Consider the following 21777-nt stretch of genomic DNA (forward strand, 5'->3'; position numbering starts at 1 on the left):
TCCTTCCATTCTTTCATCTGTTGATGTTTGTGAAGTTAAAGAGCTGAAACCTTTATTTATGCGGGTGAGATTCATCTAATTGAATTATTTCACCTACATACTAGGCCTTCCTTCTATATTACCTTCTCTTAAATGTTCTTCATCTCTGTTGTAATATGTTAATATAAACAGCTCCTTAGGGAGTTGAATCCAGTCCTTGTCTACAAAAATTTGGACAAACTCAAAATATTGTTCATAATTAGGCAATTGGCACAGTATCGAGGAGGCATTTGCGAGAGAGAGGTAGAAAAACAATGTTCAAATACCTATTCATCAAAATTTTCTGGCAACGCGTATCCTCATAAGTGCACAGACACAGCTCATATTGACAAAATCAGAAAATTCGTGGACTTGCCCTGACTCGCTATAAAATCCGAGTCGAGTCGAAGCACAATAATCTGAGTGATTTGTGAAAATGATAAATAAAAATAAACAAGAATATCAGTTGACAACTGTTGTCAATTACAGTTGTCAATTTTCAAGAATATCAATTGACAACTGTACGTAATAATCCATTCAAATAAATTATATTCTAAGATTATCCCGAGGTGGTCGCGACATTGAATATTGACATAAGGTTCATTTTACTGATGACTTAATCAACCAGTTAATCAAATTAACGTATCTATTCTGAACTACAGTGGTGACCATTTTATTATAAAAACAGAAAAATATGTTTTTACAAAATACGTTTTTTTTTAATACAGCTGTATTAGAAAAACATTATCCGTTTTCACTGTGTGTAATGTTACTTGATTTGACTTATTTAAAATAAAGTATTTACGGTCTTACGATTTAACCAAATATTTTAATTCAGGGACCATTTTCAACTAGTTTTATTACGGCATCTAATTGTGGTAGAGCGGATGGAAAGATGTGACATTTCGTCACCCACTCGACAATTAATTATCGAGGGGTCATTTCGAATGTTTTGTCGAATTGCTATTCCTAAAAACTTTCCAACAATTTAATTACAAGGATGAATGAAAAAGTGAAAATACGTATTAAGCTTTCCATATTAACTATTCAATTATTAGAATTAGTTCGGAAATTGAAATGTTTATTTTACTTTATTTGTTTCGTTTATTTATTTTTTGTGCGGTGTTATAATTTACCCAATTTTTTCATTTTGAGGGCCATTTTCAATGAATTGTAGATAAATCACTATTAGAAAATGGGAATCAAGTTGGGGTAGAGTGGAATTCGAACCACGGACCTTTGAGCCGTGAGCCCGAGACACTAGCCACGGGCCCACAACCCGATTTTTATTTTTTTTAAATTAAATTTTGTTCAATTATAAGAATTATAATTTATTTATTTATTTACAATTTGTTACATTTTTTATTACATAATATATCACTTTATTTTCAAAAACAAAAAAATCCCACAAAGGCATGGCCTGTGCGTAGGTATACTAAATCAATACATTATGAAATCTATAGTGTAGAATAAATAAAAATTCTAAGTTTCATTTTGTTTTTTTTTTATATTCTTAGTGAATAAAGAGATACCTGCATTTTTAAAATTTTACAAAATTCAAAAACATTACCGAATAATCTAATATCATTACCGATAATATCACGAAACATAACATATCTCAATTAAATGGTATTTTACGTTAGGTTTCATCAGATCAAATATATTCGTAAATTCGTCTAATAACAATAAATACAATTTATTATTCATTTAAATATTATTTCTCTCGAGATCTCTCCTAATATAATCAATAATGATTTTCATTGTGTTTTTTTTGTCATTTTAATGCGTCCAGTCATTTCTCTAATTTTAAAACTGCTGGTATATAAACATTTTTTATTGTTTGTATTTTGCCATTACATTTATTACTATCCCGAAATGACTTGATGAACTCATGGGAGAGCAGATTTTGTATTTGCATCGAGAGTTTTGAGAGAGAGAATTGAGAGCAGTTTTAAAAACATTTAGTTTTTTATTTATTTTGCCCTTGTTTATCTTTGCTAGTTTAGTTTCATGTTCTTTTCGCTCAGTTTCTTGAACACATGTTCCTTCGCAAAACTGTTTTAACTAGCTTAGGCCGTATATATAATAAATACATAAGTAAAATATATACATGTATAATAAAATGGACACGTACTATATAGATACACTATGTAAAGAATAGAGGTAACATGGTAACTAGCACAAGTGATCTATAGTGACAAATGACGTGTGTTGTGTGTCACAATAACACAACTGTGAGCTAATTGGCACCCTCACAAAGGAAAATAACTTTTCCGATCAACTAAATAATACACCTCTACAAAACACCACCGCACGCGAAATTAATCAGCATTGTAATCGAAGAGTGATTTTTAAAGTAACTTAAGTGAAAAAAATATTCAGAGAAAAACGGTTTATTGTGTTTTGTCCGTTTTTACCAGATTAAGTGATTTTTGACTCGAGTCATGCAATCGAATCATTCAAATACACTTTGGCAATTTGCAATCATCAACACTCTTATTAAATTAAGAACTTTGAAGACATTTTGAGGAAACATGTGAAATTTGAAAGCCTCATAGTTTCGGATTTAGCGACAGTTAGTGAACAAATTTTCTCGCAGATGATGCAGTTTTTAATTCTGATTACAATGAAATTCTTACTTTGAAATTCATACATTTTGACTGCGTTTAGGTGACTTATTACAACTCTTTAAAAATGGCCACTAAAATTAAAAAAACCGGGTAAATCATAAAAACTCAAATACTCATTTGAAAAAAACGAGTTATGTATGAATATGATTACTGACTTTTTTAGTTTTTAGTAAACACTGGGATACAAAAGACCTTTATCCTCTCGGTAAACAGACTGTATTTTGTGTTTTATATTACCTGTAAGTAATTGGTATTTTTTAAATATTTAATATAAATTGTAGCTTTTCTGATTAGATTCTCCAAAAACTGCTTAGAAGCTAAAGCATTACTTTGTGGTCAAACATTTTACTAAATGTTATTAAATATTATAAATATATAAATATATAACCAATATATAACCACTTACCGACTTTTCTGTCTATCGTTTTCGAGACGTACCAAACAAACGGGTCTAGAACCCTTCGATACGTTTATTTACGTCAAAATTTTTGTTCCACCAAACAATTTTTTCCTTTAATTACAATTTATTTAAATTTTTAATCGTTCTGAAGTTGGCATTTTTTTTACTTAAAAGCCTATTAAAAATATGACAGATAAATAAGTAAATTTTGAAGTCGAATTACATTCCGACATAACGTCAGTTTTGAAAACGAGCGGCTAGATGCAGTGGTTAGACTGGCTAGATGCTGCCCTATTAACATACAAGAGCATCTAGCCGTAAAACATTACCACAGTAAAAAATAAATTCAGTTATTATATTTCTTTCATCTGTTTTACTATCTTTTTGAAAGTACGTATCAAGATTCGGCCTTGTTATCACTCAGTATATAAATACAATATGCATAGCGCCTTGGTTATTGTCAAAAGTCATACAAAAGTCATGTTCAAGCGAGCATTTTTTCTTGAGTTGGGATTTATTGGAGTTTATAATCGCTTTGAAGTAGACACTTTTTATCACAAAAACCTATTTAAAATTTAAATGAGAACTATTTTTAACGTTAATGAAGTAAGGAACGCGGACTAAATCTTTCAGTCATTCATTGGTTGATTTCGATCATATGAACATACCGAGGTAGATACAGATGGTACAGAAGTTAAGTATACCGTCTCGATATGTACAGATGAAGATAGCGTTCACAATTGAGGCCCAGCAGTATAATTCTAAGTTCGCGATATTTTAACAAGAGCTAGTGTTAACAGGGTTGCTATTCTGAACCACTTTCGTGGCACGAAAAAACAGTTTTTTTCGTGTACACGAGATAATACAGCCACGAGAGCGTTTGGAATACCAGCCCAGAATACGGATTAGAATTTACGTTTGAAGAAAATCGCGGGCGTGTTAATTTCAGCGTTAACTTGCGATATCACGGACTCAGAATCAGACCGCTGATATTTGAAACTTTCAACCCATCCGATGACTCGGTTTGCAGAGACAGGGAATTTTGGGGATAAAGGCATGAAGTATACGTTCATGGGTTTTCGCAATATTGATTTTGAAACCCATGCATAACATTTTTGATAAAACAATAAAACACATAAATAGAGAATTCTGTTTAGTATACTCACGTGGGTGGTGGCAGATGTACACGTAGGGATTGGCGTACGTAAGGTTGTTTTTCCCGCACACTGGATTCCACTCGTAACGGTTTTTGGCGAGGTGGCAAGCGAATCTCCGACCCTGAGACTTGCGCACCTCTCGTACCGTGCAGCCCCCGGAATGAAGGATATGCAGTTCTGAAATAAATAACAAAATAAACATCATTTGTCTGTGTCCGAGCGGATGAAGACCACTGTTCTGTGTGTTAAATAGAACCAGTAGCTCAATCACAAATGACTATCGACGCGGATGTGGTGGGCAAGCTGTTATCGTATTGTCAGTGCTATGATTTTTAAAAGTTTTGTATTTCTAAAATGACTCCTCATATGACATCTTAAGTTTTACCTTCTTCTTCTCTGTCAGGTTTGCCAATTGATCCGTCGATTGACGGTAAGTAAACCGAAAATATTCTACAACTCTCTTATTATTAGTTGATTAATATGAACTAGTGACGTCGTTCGAAGTAGTTTATTTATTTATTTTTTTAATAAATTTAAAAAAACCAAAATGTTTGTACAAGGTTTTCGCAGAGCGAGTTATGTCATACCCAAAACTCGTACGACTTTTGCTCAAAGACATCGCACCCAGAGTGTTCAATATTTTGGAAGAGCGTATTAAGCTCTCAAAGACAAAAACCATTTCCAAGCGAGGAGTAAAGGACTGGATTTTCCTTAGCGGGAGGGAGTTGGGTGGGAAACTCCTTGACGATTTTCCAAATGTTTAAGTCAACTATTTACCATATTGATGCGCCATATATTTTGTTTTTTTTGTTGTTTTTACTATTGTTATTTTTCTGATCCTATACAGATGTTCTTCAAACCCTGTCACATCCGAAACCACGATGATCAGTATGGGCAAGAAGACATATTAGCATATTTAAAAGATTATTTAGAACAAAGAATCTTTTTAAAATAAAATATTTTTAAAAACATACGGTTGCTTACTTCTGCAGGGGAGAAGTGAGGGGAGCGCGGCGCAGTATCAGACTCCCTCCTTCCCACTCCTCGTTTTACCCCTGCACAAGTAAACAACCATTTGTTTTTTTGATATTTTATATTTTTAAATTTTATTTTTTCTTAAAAATTATTTTAACGTGCCAATATGTCTTCTTGCTCATACTGTTCATCGTGGTTCCGGATGTGGCAGGGTTTAATGAACACCCTGTATAATATTTGCGATGATATACTCATGTGTCTGTGTCAACTAATTGCTCGTCCCAACTTAACACGGGACTTATCTCTCAAGCAATGTGTAATAAACAACCTATAAGTAAATAAATAATTAAAATATTTTTCAGATATTTTTTTCGCAAATTTTCAAGAAACTTTGCCGTATAATTTAATGCTCTCATTTTTACTAGGCGAAAGAAAAAAAAGTACCCAATTTACCAGAGGGCTGAAGTTCCCCGCATTACTGTGTATTTATATAAATTTAAATCCGAGTAGATATCTCCAAATCCAGGCGGACGAAGAATAAAATCATTTAAGTAGAACCAGAACCCTGATGGATGCTCTCAGTTTAAAATCCTGAATAGGTAATCTAATCCGTCTCCTTGTGAAGAAGTTGTTGACGCCTTCACCTAACATTCTAGAGGCCCTGGGTTCAATTCCTGGCAGGGTGGAAGTGAAATGTTCGTTTTAAAGGTGGTTCGAGGCTGCAATATTTAATTGTGCCTGACTTGCCACCTGACGCGTAAAAATGATCACCTTACCTTATTCTGATGATCAAAATAAGCTGCATTTGGTTCACCAAGACAGTGTTCTGTGCACAACTGGGTACGGAAAGAGAGTTAGTGAAGATGACTCATCAGAAGGTAGGGGCAAGTGGTGTACCTTTGGATTAATTAATCAATCTTTTTTGGTAGTTGTTATTTTTTAACACAGTAATTTTTACAATGATTTTGTCTACAGGTACACACATATTAATGTACCTGTAGACATGTGGAAATAAAATTCGTTTTTAATTTAAGAAACAATAATGAACACACAAATAAAAAAAATATGTAGGTGGGTAGTAGATACATAAAAAACAAAAAAACATGAAAACAAACTACATTTAATTTTTGTTTTGGATGTAGGTGTATTTCATAAAATTCTTCATAATCGAATGAACTGGATTCATCTGAAACGGTATAGAAATTATGACATAGAAAACTATATCAATCAGAAAAAGACTAGAATGTCTCCAGAATCTGATCATCACCCTTATCATTATCATTTCCTTTCTGCACATAATGGTGCATAGGGCACTGCATTGGTACACCAATCGCAGCGTATCTTTATCATTTTCGAAAGATGAAGGTAAGATGATCAGTCTTACACTTTAGGTACCAGTCCAGGAACTATGAAATATTCTGAAAAATCTGAAACTTAAATTTCTAGTCTTTTGAATTTGAGGTTTGAAGTGTAAAAATACACATAAATAAATAAAAAATACTTTTAACTATACATATGTAATATATAAATAGTAAAAACCAGACTTTGTAATGTGGTAAAAAAGAAGCAAATATTGAACAAAGATTTACTTTTTGTTGCAAATAAATTCAATTCACAAAAACAAACATGTTTTAAGAGTAATGAAAGGTTTGATAAAATTGTGTTGCCAGCTGATAAAACTGTAATCCCAATATATTTTTGGGGAATTTTTATATACTATATTGCTAGATATATAATGATTGTCCAAAGATACACCCGTCCAAAGGTACACAACTTGCCCCTATGTAATTAACATATTATAAAATAAAAAAATCCCTATTTAAAAACAGCAGGAAAGAAAGGGAGATTTAAATAATGAAAAAAATAAATAAATACGCAGTGAATAAATAAAGAAAAAAAAACATAAAAATGTGACACCGTGCACTACGCTGAGTGCTGATTTAGTTAATTGTTGACATTATGAATACGTACTGTAATAATGTCACCGCGAAAACTAAAAACATAAGGCGCATTTTGCTCCATTTTAGAGGTAGCAACATTAAACGCTAATTATTGTAAAAACATAACTTGTTGTTTTGGAAATGAATTGCGATTGAATAATCTATATTTTTTATAAATTATATTAAATATATTTGAATTAAATAAGCAAGACGCCTATTAGACCCGAATATGGCCCTTCTCACACGACCCAAATACCGAGCGCCATACCAATTCGCTTTCGGCGAATGATTACAATCGAGATAGCATTATTAATACTGGTATGATGATGAATTAACATCAACGTATAAGGCCACTGGGAATATAATACAATTAGAACAATGTATCGCGCAATCTCGGCTCCTTTGATCAGAGGAAAGTCACCAAAGATCAACTCAGATGACAATTCGTGGTACTGATTGGGACGTCAAAGGTACTGCGGTGTATTCAAATGACAGTTTTTTGCCCTTTGAACGTTTATTACTTAAAATTACATAATATATGATGTCCCAATAATGGCCAGTTACGGATATGAAGCTATTAAAGCTACTACAGGGCCATTAGGAAAAGGCAAATTAAAAAAAATAAGCAGACTAAAATATTCCAAAACTGCTATATTTACTTATTGATTTATTATTATTTCCTAACTTACGTTTACAATTACTAAAAAAAAAAAAAAAAAATTTTTTGGTGTACTTAAGTGGGGATTGGGGTTTTATAATGATGTCATTTCTACGTTTACTAAGTAATTATTTCTGAAATTACAAAATGTACGGTGTTTTCAAAATGTGTCATTAAAAAATAAAATAAAAAATAAATATTTAAGAAATAAATCAACTCTATATTCCTGATTTCTTTCTTAAATATTTTGTATTTATGTATTACCTTTCTTTCCTTTTTTCATTCCATTAAAGAAAAATCCTCTGTAAGTAAAATGATGTTGTCCTGTTCTTTAAGAAGAAAAAGAAGAAACACACATGAACAGAAAAATAAAAAAGGAAAAATAATGAAACCCACTAAACCGCGAAACCGGCTTGTCCACAGGTTATTTTTAACTTTGAATAAAGATACTACCAATTCATTTTTTTTCACCACGACAGACAATGAGGCCTAATAAGGAAGTTCAGCTGGTTTTTTAAAAAAAAAATTGTTTGTTAATACACTTTTAAACTAAGCAAAAAATTTTTTTTCTTAATTTTTGTGTATCGTATAATAAGCGCTATGATTTTTCAAATTTTTATATTTTTGTCTTTTTTTTAATAACTTCACGTGTTACGTTTCAAGGTCTCTTCCCCTTCTTATCGATGAGTTCTGGTGATTCGTCAGTTGATTTACCGTAAACCGGCAGTCAATTACAACTCTCTTATCATTGGTTGATTCGGAAGAACTAGTGATGTCACGCTAAGTAATTCGTTTTAATTTTTTTTTTATACATTTTCAAGAAACTTCGCCGTTCAATTTAATGCTCTAATTCTTACTGCCCATAAAAAAACATTTTTATATCCGATTTCCCGTATGGCTGAACTTCTTTATTATTGTTCTACGTCTCCTTCGTGCATTTAATGACACATTAGCATTATTTGTCCTGATGGATTTGAAGTAAACTTTTTTTTAAATAACGATTTTATCTCAGAGTTACCGCTAAAATAGCTCTTCCACTGCATGCATACAACAGAATCGTTCCAAATTTTCGGTTTGGTTTTCGGTTTAACAGCAAACGTGTAACAGGCGCATTAGGTTTGCGGTTGCAATTCTCGACCTGAGTACCTACGGCCCGCTGTATTAATCATAGAATGATTTTTTCGTATGGGTGACTGTTGGCCGGTATGTGGTTAGTGGCGTATTACTCTAAGGATTATATACTGGAACCATTGACATATAAAACATAGACATGCTCTACAGAGTAAAATATTTTAAAAAGCAGTGCCACGAAAACGTACCCATAGTTACATTTTTGGACATAAAAAAATATGTATTTTTATGTTAACAATCAACATTCGTTTTTGGTGGATCCCAATCAGGTTCTTTCCTTAAATTCCTTATAATTTCGACCCATTATTTATTTTCACTGGATTTCAAGGAACAAAAAGAGAATATTAACTCACGTTTATTATATTTATATTTTGTCGGACTCGTGGTGTAATGGTCAGCGCGTTAGCCTGCCATGCAAGAGGTCTCGGGTTCGATTCCCGACATGGTTGAAATGAAATATTTATTTAAAGGGGTGTTTTCACAATAAAATATTTCAAAATCCCTAGACTGGCACCTAAAGCGTAAGACTGATCATCTTATCTTCATGTAACAAAAATGATGAAGATACGCTGCGATTTGTGTACCAATGCAGTGCCCTATGCACCATTCGGTGCGGAAACGGAATGATGATGATGATTACTATATTTTAAATACATATCCCTATCAATGCATCACTGTAACTGAAAGCTTTGCAATTGCGCAGCTAGGCGAAGTTTGACGTTTACAAAAAATAATATTTACATTTGAACATGAATTGTTTTAAATTTTCTTAATCACTCATGAACAATAATTTACGGATTAAAAATTACACAATCCTTTTTACAATGTTTATCCGAAAGGTTTTTACACGTTTTCATGACACGCGTAGGCATTTTTGTTTCGATTCTAAACATCACGCCTCGAAGAACGACTAAATACGCGCTGGGCATGAGTTAAGTGTCATCATTTTTGAGGGCTCAGGATATGTCTATGTATTATACGTCAATATTGGAACCCTGAATTTCTTGAAGAATTGTGCAGTAGGAAAAGTAAAAAAAACACGTTTCGAATTAAAACACCGTTTATACACTGTATCAAGCAGGTACTTGTAAATCAGATTAATTCAAACCTATTTTATCAAAACAGGAAACGTTTAAGAGTACTAAGCACAGTAATTGCTAATAAAAATATGTCAATCGAAGCTAAACTGGCAGTGTACAACGGAGTTTAAGTCCCAACACTTATGTATGGAAGTGAAACATGGAACTTGCAGGGGAAGGATGAAAACAGAGTGAACCCGGTTGAAATGCGATCTCTTCGACGAATGTGTGGGAAATCAATGAATGACAGGGTTACGAATGATGAAATCAGGCGAGAGTGTAAATCTAAGCCAAGTATAACTAATAATTAACATATTACAACAGAGATGAAGAACATTTAAGAGAAGGTAATATAGAAGTCAATGCCAATGGCTGGTTTAAGTGGCCACTTTACACACTGTGTAACATTCACCATTCTGCCCATATTTGAACATCTATATTCCTTGAATTATTTCATCTATTGCTGTTTGTGAAGTTAAAGAGCTTAAACCTTTATTTATGCGGGTGAAATTCATCTAATTGAATTATGTCACCTACATACTAGGCAACGCCTGAAAATGTTATTTTTTCAATTTCTATAATTCTTCATGGACTTGGTGGATTTATCAACAATATTTTGAGTTTATCCAAATTTTTGTAGACAAGGACTGGATTTAACTCCCCGGGGAGCTGTTTATATTAACAGCTTAACAGAGAAGAGAACATTTAAGAGAAGGTAATATAGAAGTCTAGGCATCTACAGGGCTTATGACCTGTCAATGGCTGGTTAAAGCGGCCACTTTACACACTGTGTAACATTCACCATTCTGCCCATATTTGAACTGTATGTACTCTTTCACAACACGGACTATCTCTTCGTTCTAGTAACGAGAGAACCCTTTTAATACCCTGTCATCGCTCTAATTTTTTTGCCTCCTCTTTCACAGTAGTAGCCGCTCGATTGTGGAATAATCTACCCACTAATGTTAGAGACGCCCCTTCTTTATTTACATTTAAGTCGAGATTGAAATGTCACTATCTAAATATTTAAATTGTTCCTTTATCCTTCTTCTTTCCTTCCCATCCCCTCTCCTCTCTTCATAGTAAAGTGTTATTTTTTTTTACACATACATTTATTTTTGTTAATCTTTGCTTTTAATTTTTGTATAAAATTGTAAGATTCAATTTGTCCATGTATTTATAATTTTCTCAAACTGAACGGTTTGGGTAGGTAGGAAGAAATGGCCTTAAGGCAATATGCCCGCCCTTATATGTATATTTATTGTATATGTATATAAAGTGTCAATAAATAAATAAATAAAAATGATGTATGAGTGTGGAAGAAGCTAGGAATATATGCCAGGATTAACGTGTGTGGCGGTCCATTATCTCTGCCAATCCCTACGGGGAAATGGCGTGATAATAGTAGTAGAAGTAGGAAACGTTTATTTCATATTACACTTTGGTTATCAGACCAGCCGGTCTTATTCATTACCTACCAATGATTTATTTCACTTTTAAGTACTTAAAACACCCGTTCCGGTGCGATAGTGAAAAATACAAAAATGTACTTACGACAAATAATAAATTATTCTGATTCAATTAGATTAAGAACAATTGTATGCGCATTTTCTATTATCAATTAATTTATTGTTAAACGTGCACAAATTGCAACATTATCGGAAAATAATTCAATGTTCCTTCGCTATGGAATAGCAACCGATATTCTTTAAATGCCTTGTTACGGAATGCAACCGAATGTGCGCATCCTCCTTGATATCATCTTGATTGCAGAGAAAATAACTTAGATTAAATTTCTTTGAGTTGAATTGATAAAAGATCATACTTTATACGAGTATAAGCAGATAACAAATTAGTTCGCTCGCAATATTTATTTATTTATAATTTTATTTATTTGGGATTTTTTCAGCTATTACAATACAAAAAAACTACATAAAAAACAAGCAGAAATATATTAACAATACTAGAGCCAATGAAAAAAATCCACTGTTAATCTAATAATAAATAATACATTTCAATAAATAAATTTAAAGTAAATCTAAAGAAACTTTTAGAACTCGTGTCAAAACAAGATTAAATTTTAATTAGTATGAATGTTAACATATTACAACAGAGATGAAGAACATTTAAGAGAAGGTAATATAGAAGTCCAGGCATCTACAGGGCTTATGACCTGTCAATGGCTGGTTTAAGTGGCCACTTTACTCACAGTGTAACATTCACCATTCTGCCTATATTTGAACATCTATATTCCTTCCATTCTTTCATCTGTTGATGTTTGTGAAGTTAAAGAGCTGAAACCTTTATTTATGCGGGTGAGATTCATCTAATTGAATTATTTCACCTACATACTAGGCAACGCCTGAAAATATAATTTTTTCAATAATTTAATCCAGTCCTTGTCTACAAAAATTTGGACAAACTCAAAATATTGTTGATAAATTACCTGGTCCATGAAGAAGTATAGAAATTGAAAAAATAATATTTTCAGGCGTTGCCTAGTATGTAGGTGAAATAATTCAATTAGATGAATCTCACCCGCTCTCTCAGCTCTTTAACTTCACAAACATCAACAGATGAAATAATTGAAGGAATATGGATGTTCAAATATAGGCAGAATGGTGAATGTTACACAGTGTGTAAAGAGGCCACTTAAACCAGCCATTGACAGGTCATAAGGCCGGTAGATGCCTGGACTTCTATATTACCTTCTCTTAAATGTTCTTCATCTCTGTTGTAATATGTAATTATAAACAGCTCCCCAGAGAGTTGAATCCAGTCCTTGTCTACAAAAATTTGGACAAACTCAAAATATTGTTAGTATGAATGTATTATTGTTTTATGTTTTTTTCTTTATATATCTTACGTTTTTATTTTTCTTGCTCATGTACTCGTATTTAAAATTATATAAACTCTTATAAATAAACAACTAAAACAGTGTAAGTCACTCTCCAAGCACAAGAATTAGTCTCTTTTTTGGAAAGTTACAGTAATAACATTTACTAGATGTGTAAAAGTAGATATGTTTAGAATTTTACAAAAACATGTACTTTTTATGAAATTTATGAAAAAAAATATATATATAAGAAAAGAGTTTATAATATTGTATGTGTGCGACGTTTGTATTTATGTTTGTGTATATGAATGTGTGTGAATGAATGTGTGAGGATGTGTTTGTGTCGGTGCGTAAATAAAAAAAGTAATTTAAAACTTGTATAGGAGAGAACTAGGTAAGAGGTTTGACTATAAAGAAAATAATAATAAAAATAAATAGTCTATACCTACTTTCGAAACCGTTTAAAAAATAATTTTCTTAAGTAATGTGATGTTTTGATTGTATTTTTAAAAAAAAAATATTTTGAAAAAAGCATTTTAATTTAAAATTTAATTAGTACATATTGAACGGATAATGTGCAACGCATCCCATATAACACGGTAGGTAACCAACCACATGATGCAGTGCATACGATGGCGATGTATTGTCAACAATAAACAAGGTAGGTATGACAGTGCGCGTGCGTTAGTGCAAATCGAACATACATATTATGTGCACATATTATGTGCATATATATATATAAATATATATTTATATGGATAAAAAATATAAGATTGATATAATATTGAATTATGTCTGGTATTTTTTAAGCGATAACATTTTTAATTTAACACTTTGTACCCGGATCCGTGTAAACACGTTGTTATATAACAATGCATTGTGTCCCGGTCCCGTGTTTTCACGTGGTTTACCAGCTGTCTAAAAAAGTGCATTTTATTGACATCTAGTGACTTTTATTAGTACTTTTTTGCTGCTGGTAAACCACGTGAAAACACGGGGCCGGGACACAACGCATGGTTATTATAATCACGTGTTTACACGGCTCCGGGACACAAAGCACAAAAAAAGGAGTGAGGCCCTGTATATTTATGAACATTGCAATGCGCAATGTGGCTCTCTATAAAAGCCAATGTTGGCAGAACTATTATACAAAAATGACTTATTTAATTATTTTAAATAAATAAAAGAAGTTTCAATTAATTTAACTTAGTATTTTTATAATTATGACACTTTAAAGAAACCCTTTACAAAGCATGAAATTTCACAAAAATGGACCGGACCGGGCACAGCGTAAATTCTATGTGTATTCGGCCGGTGCTCTAAGTGTTAAATGAAAGAATCAAATTATTTCTTGGAATGGGTTTGTTTTTATTGTGTTCGAAATGATACAAATACACGTAATTTTTTTGAAAATGATATCCGACAAAAAGTAATGTCCCCCGCGACTAGCAGATCGTAGGGCACGCTGTCGATTAAATTTTGGCCACTTTTTCTAACGAATCTAGCATCATTTCCGAAATGGTGCATGTAATATTGGTTTCCAATGTTTTAAAATTTGTTGGTTTGTTTCCATAGACTGCGGATCTAACTGTTGATTGAAATAATCGAATGGCGTCAAATCACAGGATCGAGGAGGCTAATTAGCAAGACCATTTCGGGAAATAATGTTGTCGCCAAACTTGTTACACATAAAGCAGAGGGTATTAAAGATTGAAATAGGGTGTACCTACCTATTTGTGTAAAAATAAATCATATATATGGATATGACAGGTTTTACTGGGGAATAGTGATGATGATTACAGACAATAATCACGATCATTATCTAACATAATGTAATTCATATATAAGAGAACATAAGCGAACCATCGGCCATGACACGGCCCCAACGTAATGTGATATTTCTGTATCACTGTATACTCTGAAGCTGAAGGATTCAATAATCTGTCATTAAACACAATACCGTAACAAATAATAATCGAATGATTAATCTATAAATATATACGACAATAATAAATTCAAACGTTGTCTGTGTCCAGCAAAACAATAGAACCAGAACCCTGGACAAGTGTTTTTGGCTCGATTGCTACTCTCAGGTAAAAATCCTGAAAGGGAACATCTAACGGACGTTTATTCGCCTTGTAGTGTAGTTTAGTGCAGTGGTGGGCGCCTTTGCCTGCCATATTTGAGAACCTGGGTTTGATTCCTGGCAGGTGGACGTTAAACATTGGTTTTAAAGGTGATTCTACACCGCAAAATTTTATTTTTACAATTTTAACGATGACAGGGTATGTTAGTTCATTAGTTTGTTAGTAGACCAAGAGAACTAAGTCCAACTGGACAAACTAGAGCCATTGCCACCCTTCCACTAGCCATTCTGATGAACTAGCTGACAGACGTCTTACGCTAAGATCAACTATGTACATCTACGGCAATAGGAAAAGTTTTTACACTGCATGTTTCGAAAGAAACCCTCCTGTTCTCTAAATCGTGGGAATAAATCCGTAGCATGTAAAAACAAAATAAATTGTTTTACTTACATTTTGAATGGTAAGTTAAAATTAAATTGACAGTCATAGAATTACTTTGTAAAGCGCCATTTAAAAAATGGCACTGTATAAGTTATCAGTCATACAGACATACATAAAGTTTATATAGTCATACAGAGCAACCTTTTCACGGAATATTTCAGTTTTAGACGCCCCGATTCAGACACCTATAAAAACACCATATTCAGAAGAAACTAGCTTCAATTTATTCAAAACCATAAATTAGATTGATGGTGACAAACAACATATTTTAGTATGCTGTATACCGAGGAGCGCCGATGGCGATAGGGGTATGAAAAACAGTTACTGTAAATTCGAAGTAAAGCGAATCAAAAGATGAAAATAAATAAAGATTTTGTTAAAAAAAAAGTAGGTAACCGTTCAATAAAGATTTTTATTTGTTTTTTGGAATGTGCAGATCTGAAAGGAGGCTACAAGACCTCTGGAATAAATTCAGGTAAATAAAGGGAGTTTTCGATGCAATATTTTGTTGTTCCTAGATAGACAAAAAATAAGGCTTTCCCAAACATTTAATTTTGTTTTCAGCTGCGCGTATTGTGGCTGTAGCTTGTAAAACTGTTTTAAATTCGTATGAGCTGAGAGACTAATAAGTTTAATGTTTCTTTTTTGGGTGATACCGTGAGTGTTGGATTTGTTCCGACGTTTCGGCCACCATTGCAGGAGCCATCTTCAGGGTAAACTGAGTGTTTTGTGTAAGTGTGTGTTTAAGTATTAGAATTTTGTAGCGTGTCGCAGTCGGCATTAGGCACATTTCTATTCATTTTTGTAGTATGTTGATGGCTCCTGCAATGGTAGCCGAAACGTCGGAACAAATCCAACACACACGGTATCACCCAAAATAGAAACATATTGATAACAGTGACCGTGAAAACCTCCGCACCTATTTATGTTTTTTTTGTTATTATTGTTTGACGCACGCATACTCCTACATATTACGCGTATTTCCGTGTGGCTAGAAAGTGTTTAACTAATCGATGCAATTACAACATGGAACACTTCAATCAAGTTAATTTATTTAAGTGATTTGTTGAAGTGGGATTATCATTAACATTTAATGATAATAAATATCCGCTCCAGATGATAATACCTTGTTTATGTCATCAGAGTAGAGAAAAAAACATTGATATAACGATATTACAAATCAGGTTCTGTACGAAAAGAGAAGAGAGGAAAAAGAAATAACATTAGAAAAAACCCACCTTATGAACAGTATAGCTATACCTACGAGAAGAGTTAAATTTTTATTTATTTTATTTTATTTTATTGTTATTTTATTGCATGTTATTATAGTTATGTGACAAAACAATGGAAATAACATATGGGGTACACTAGATGGGTGCCACAAATATTAAAATGGAGGCCATGGGTAAATAAAAGGAGTTTCGGAAGTCGGAAACCGACGATTTTATCCAGAAAGCTGGTGGTGCCCGGATGCGGAAGGCCAAGATATAGACAATGGGAAGGAGATGGAAGAGGCCTATATCCAACAATAGAGAGATGAAGGCCAGTGAAGAAGATGATGTTGTTATTAGTTATAATATGTATATGAAACGGGTTGTAGTCCTGTAGTAATGTCATGGCTTCACGGATCAAAGGTTTGATTGAAAGGTTTGTTTACTAGATTGAACTCATTTTTTAATCATTTAATTTTTAAAAAGCACGAAAAGTGAAATATTTTTATTATATATTGAAAATTAAAAAAATATATGTAATAATAAAGACTTACCTAATTAAAATAATAAAAATACGCATAAAGTTTTATTCCACTTTTATTTATAATTTTTACCAATGACTGGGTTTCGTCGTGACCGACATTGTCAGATTGGCGGGAGACTTAACAAATTTCTATTTTATATACAAGTGCAAACTTGTATATAACATAAAAATGTATTTATATACGGATTTTAATTATTATTTATTAAATTTTCAATGACAAAAAAAATGTTTTGATAATTTCCAGAACCTAAACCTTTTAGTACTGGTTCTGAGTCTCATCTAACACTGGGCTATCTACCATGTTGTAGGACGGCTACCCGTATTACCATAATATTATGTTCGAATATTATTATATTATACATACTGAACTTTAAACTTTATTTATTTGTTTATTTATTAGTGTGTACACGGCAAAAATGCCTTTTGTAAACACAAACATAAATACATTTAACATAACAGTGTTCTATTACAAAATTATGAAATAATGTAATAACAATATATCCATACATACTCGTATTACACAGTTGTTTTATACATTATTCTAGATAATAATTTTTGGATTTTAACACTTAACATACTAAAAAAATAAAATAAAATTATAATAATAAAAATAAAGATAACGCAGTATATTCGAAATAGCAAAAATCAGAAATCATTGATTTGATGGGATCGTTGCAATGTATATTAAATGCCCTAAGTATACTCACTGTCTCCTGATGAGAACTCAGGGGTTTTCAACTGTTTTAAAAATAAAATATAAAAATAAACAAAATAATTAACTCTTAAAAAATCAAATATTAAAAATTATAAAATAAAAAATCCATTTTAATTTTAAAAACTATAAAAAAAAACAAATATCTAGTCATACGTTTATAAATATATTTGACGTGTATTTATTTAAAGTTTTTTTTTTCTCTTTTTACAAATTAACATAAATACATAAACAGCAGTCAGAATCCTAAACTATTTCTTTAATAGCAAGTTTAAACTTCATTTGGCTAGTGTGAAAAATGTCAATACAACTGATTTAGTTCCCTAGACTGTGCAATCTTAGAATAGGTGAATTAATAGCTTAATTAGTAGGGGCAATATCTATATAAAATGGGACAAAATGTCTTGTCGTCCTAACAGGTATTCAGAATTGAATCATATTTAGCGAGTCGGGAGAGTCCAGCGTGCCATTTATTATCTTAAAGAGAAATATTAAATCACTCAGTTTCCGTCTTCTGGATAAACTTTCCAAATCAAGTGTATTCATTAAGAAGTCATAGTTTAAAGATTCAATAGGAATAGATAGCTTGTAACCGATAAAATGTAAAAAAAATATCTGCACTTGTTAAGTAAATAACAGCATTTATCGATATTATTCCTGGCCGATTACCTTTCGTTCCCATCCTTCCTTTGACCCATCCTTATGGTACCTACCTAACATCAAGATAGAAGATATTCAAAATTAGAAGATTCGGATTTAGAACAAAAACAATACAACATTTTTGACTTGACATAAAATCGGATAAAATAGTGGTTGGAATCGTCGCGCGTCGTAGAAAACATTGTCTCGATTTTTAGTTCATTTGTGATCCAGTGCCAGAAATTGAAGAACATTCAGATTATATTAAAGGTAGGTATCCACTCCATGTACCTATTCCTTTCTCAAATATTTCCCAATAACAAAACTGAATGAAATTCGTTTGTCATTTACAGTCCGCCTTTTCGTTAACAGCACTCTCTCAAGTTTTAAAAATGAATTACGTGAAAAGGGCTCCAGATGCTTGAATTGTATTCAAGTATGCTCCTGACAAGTGATACACATAAAGTTTAGATAGATAAAATTGATTTGAAATCTTGAACCGTTCTCAAAATATAACCTAAAGATTTCATTGATTTATGTAGATCTTTCAGCTTTTTTGGTGCAACTTGCGGTAACTCACAGCAAAATTAAGTAAATTAGATCAATAAACAAATTACTTTTATATGAATATGTAATAATTATTGTGCCTTGTACGTATTACATTACTGTTATGCTTTCATCTCAGCTGCTCAAATTCAAAATACACGAAAATTCAATAATTCAAATATACACGAAATGTAAGTTTTTTTTACTCCCGCACCTACCGAAATTAAACGACTATAGTCCTTAAAATGTAACATGATTAGAATGACAGTTGTCAGAAAAAGTGACGACATAACTTTGTAGTAACGTCAAAGGAGTTATTTATATTGACACACGAAAAATCATTTGTATCTGGCGTGTTAATTATTTTTTTTAATACAATGCTTGAAACATAAATCAACATTAATACATAAAATCAGCTTTAAAACTAAAAAAAAACTAAACTAAACCTAATTATTAACGACATTCTTACAAGGTTACATCATTTTGCAAAAACTTTAGAGATGAGACAAATTGATCAATGTAAATTGATCGAATAATATAATAATTCATTTGATGTTGTTCATGAAAAAGGTATAAATGTCTTGTTTTTTGGTAAATAATTGTGTTAAACACACTATAATAGGCTTGTTTTTGCGTTTTTTATATCAATTTTCGGAAACAGGGTTTCATGATTGCATGAAATAACTGATAAAATCGATTTGACAGTGATCAGTAATTTCCCATCACTAATGAAATTAGTTTGACACCTGTCATTCCAATCAAGTTATATTTTAAGGAATAGTCCTTAGTAAATTATAGAGTTTATTTTTTCTACCTCGGTTAGTAGTCGGCATAACACAGAAATGTTAGTTTTTTAATTTAGCTGACTACGGGCTAGTTTGTTTATTTTAGAGCGAATTCCTGTCGTCCTTTTAAATTAAATTTAAGTCAAGTTCTAAATGAATACGTTGCATTAAGATTCAACTAATTTGTCTGAATTTCATGAACTTTGAGAATTTATCATCAGTTTGGAAACCAGTGTTCATTTCAAATGAATGTTAAAGATTTAAAAAAAAAAATGAAATACCGAAATTTTGAAAATAATTCCTCAAGTACACACAGAATATATTTCATTTCCATATGAATTCATTCAGGGCCGCGATTATGAATAGCTATCTTCATCGGTACATACTCAGACGGTACAAACTAATATTGATAAATATGCACAAAACTGTGTATATTTGGAGGAAAATTCAAAGTATCTTCGTCGGTAACAGGTAATTGAACATGTTAAGAAAAAAAATATAAACATATTCTATTTTCCAAAGAGAAAACTTAATTTTACTTTAAAGATAAAATTGAAGATAAATTTTAACTTCTGATCAGAATACGTACTCAGGTCACAAAAGAATTAATAAATAATGTTCTGTTAGAAAAACATGTTACAAGCACGTAGTACATGGCATTTTGAATTATAAGTAGTCATAAAAAAATATACGCGTATAGTTTTATTCCACTTTTATTATAATAATTAAAATGCAGTTCCACCAAGAAATGTCAGTAGAAAAACTCAATATATCATAAGTAGTTAATTGCCTTACTTGCTTTTCCTCACATATTATTTTGCGTGTGTATCGTGATTTGCTCTCTGTTTTAAAAAATTGTTAACGGCAACACAATATTTGCTAAAACGTGGATGCACTTAGCAAGTAAATAATGTCGTTATTTATTGTACTTCACTGTAGTGAATTACATAACTGAAGTGATAATGTTTGTCAATGTCACATAATAGCATTATGAACATATTAATCTGGAAAGCAATAAATTTTCCTATTATATTTTGTATTGTTGTGCAACATTGTGCATACGAGTAGATGCACTCTTGTAAATGGCCTCCAGCTTATAGCTGTTAGATAGATAATGCTCTACCACGTGCTATGTGAATCATAACATCATAATCATCATTCCCATTCCAAACCTAATAGTGCATAGGGCACTGCACTGATCCATCAATTTGTCGGCTTCGTGGTGTAATGTTCAGCGCGTTTGCCTATCATGTAAGAGGTCTAGGGGTTCAATACCCGAAATAGTTGATATGAAATATTTATTTAAAGGGGTGCAACATTGTGCATACGAGTAGATACACTCTTAAAAATGGCCTCCAGCTTATAGCTGTTAGATAGATAATGCTCTACCACGTGCTATGTAAATCATAACATCATAATCAACATACCCTTTCTAAGCCTAATAGTGCATAGGGCACTGCACTGATCCATCAATTTGTCAGCTTCGTGGTGTAATGTTCAGCGCGTTTGCCTACTACTGAAATATTTATTTAAAGGGTTTTTTTTTACACTGAAATATTTCAAAGTCCCTGGACTGGTACCTCAAGCGTAAGACTGTTCATCTTACCTTCATGTAACAAAATGATCAAGATACGCTGCAATTGATTTGAAACATAGGCGAAATAATTAACATGGGAAATATTAAAATCTATAAAGGAAATTAAATGGTCTAATGGTCAGCGCGTTTGCCTACCATGCAAGAGGTCATTAGGTTAAATTGCCGACATGGTTGACATTCAATATTTATTTTCAAAAATGTGTTTTTACACCGGAATATTTCATAACCAATGGCAGCAAAAAATAATTTAATTATCCAACGATTTTATGATACTATAAAAAAAAGTGTCGGGAAGAAGAGTGTAAAAATTCACAAGGCACAATAAAATAACATTGGTAGTTTGATTTTTACTGTATTACACATTGTTAACTTTTTTATTAGTTAAATCGTA

At 32.0% G+C, this 21777-nt stretch overlaps 1 protein-coding gene across 1 annotated transcript in view; it reads right to left on the reverse strand.

The window, feature by feature from the left end:
- LOC148285206 (serine protease inhibitor dipetalogastin-like) overlaps nucleotides 1-21777 on the reverse strand; it is a 118835-nt gene that overhangs the window by 28323 nt on the left and 68735 nt on the right. The window contains exon 5 of the mRNA XM_088228499.1: nucleotides 4215-4382. Within this exon, the coding sequence (XP_088084625.1) occupies nucleotides 4215-4382 (168 nt within the window). The remainder of the gene's footprint in view (nucleotides 1-4214; nucleotides 4383-21777) is intronic.

The sequence above is a fragment of the Micrasema longulum genome, unplaced genomic scaffold (assembly GCF_059751315.1).
Source record: "Micrasema longulum isolate JH-2025_06_02 unplaced genomic scaffold, ASM5975131v1 h1tg000047l, whole genome shotgun sequence".
In the NCBI taxonomy this organism is placed as follows: domain Eukaryota; kingdom Metazoa; phylum Arthropoda; class Insecta; order Trichoptera; family Brachycentridae; genus Micrasema; species Micrasema longulum.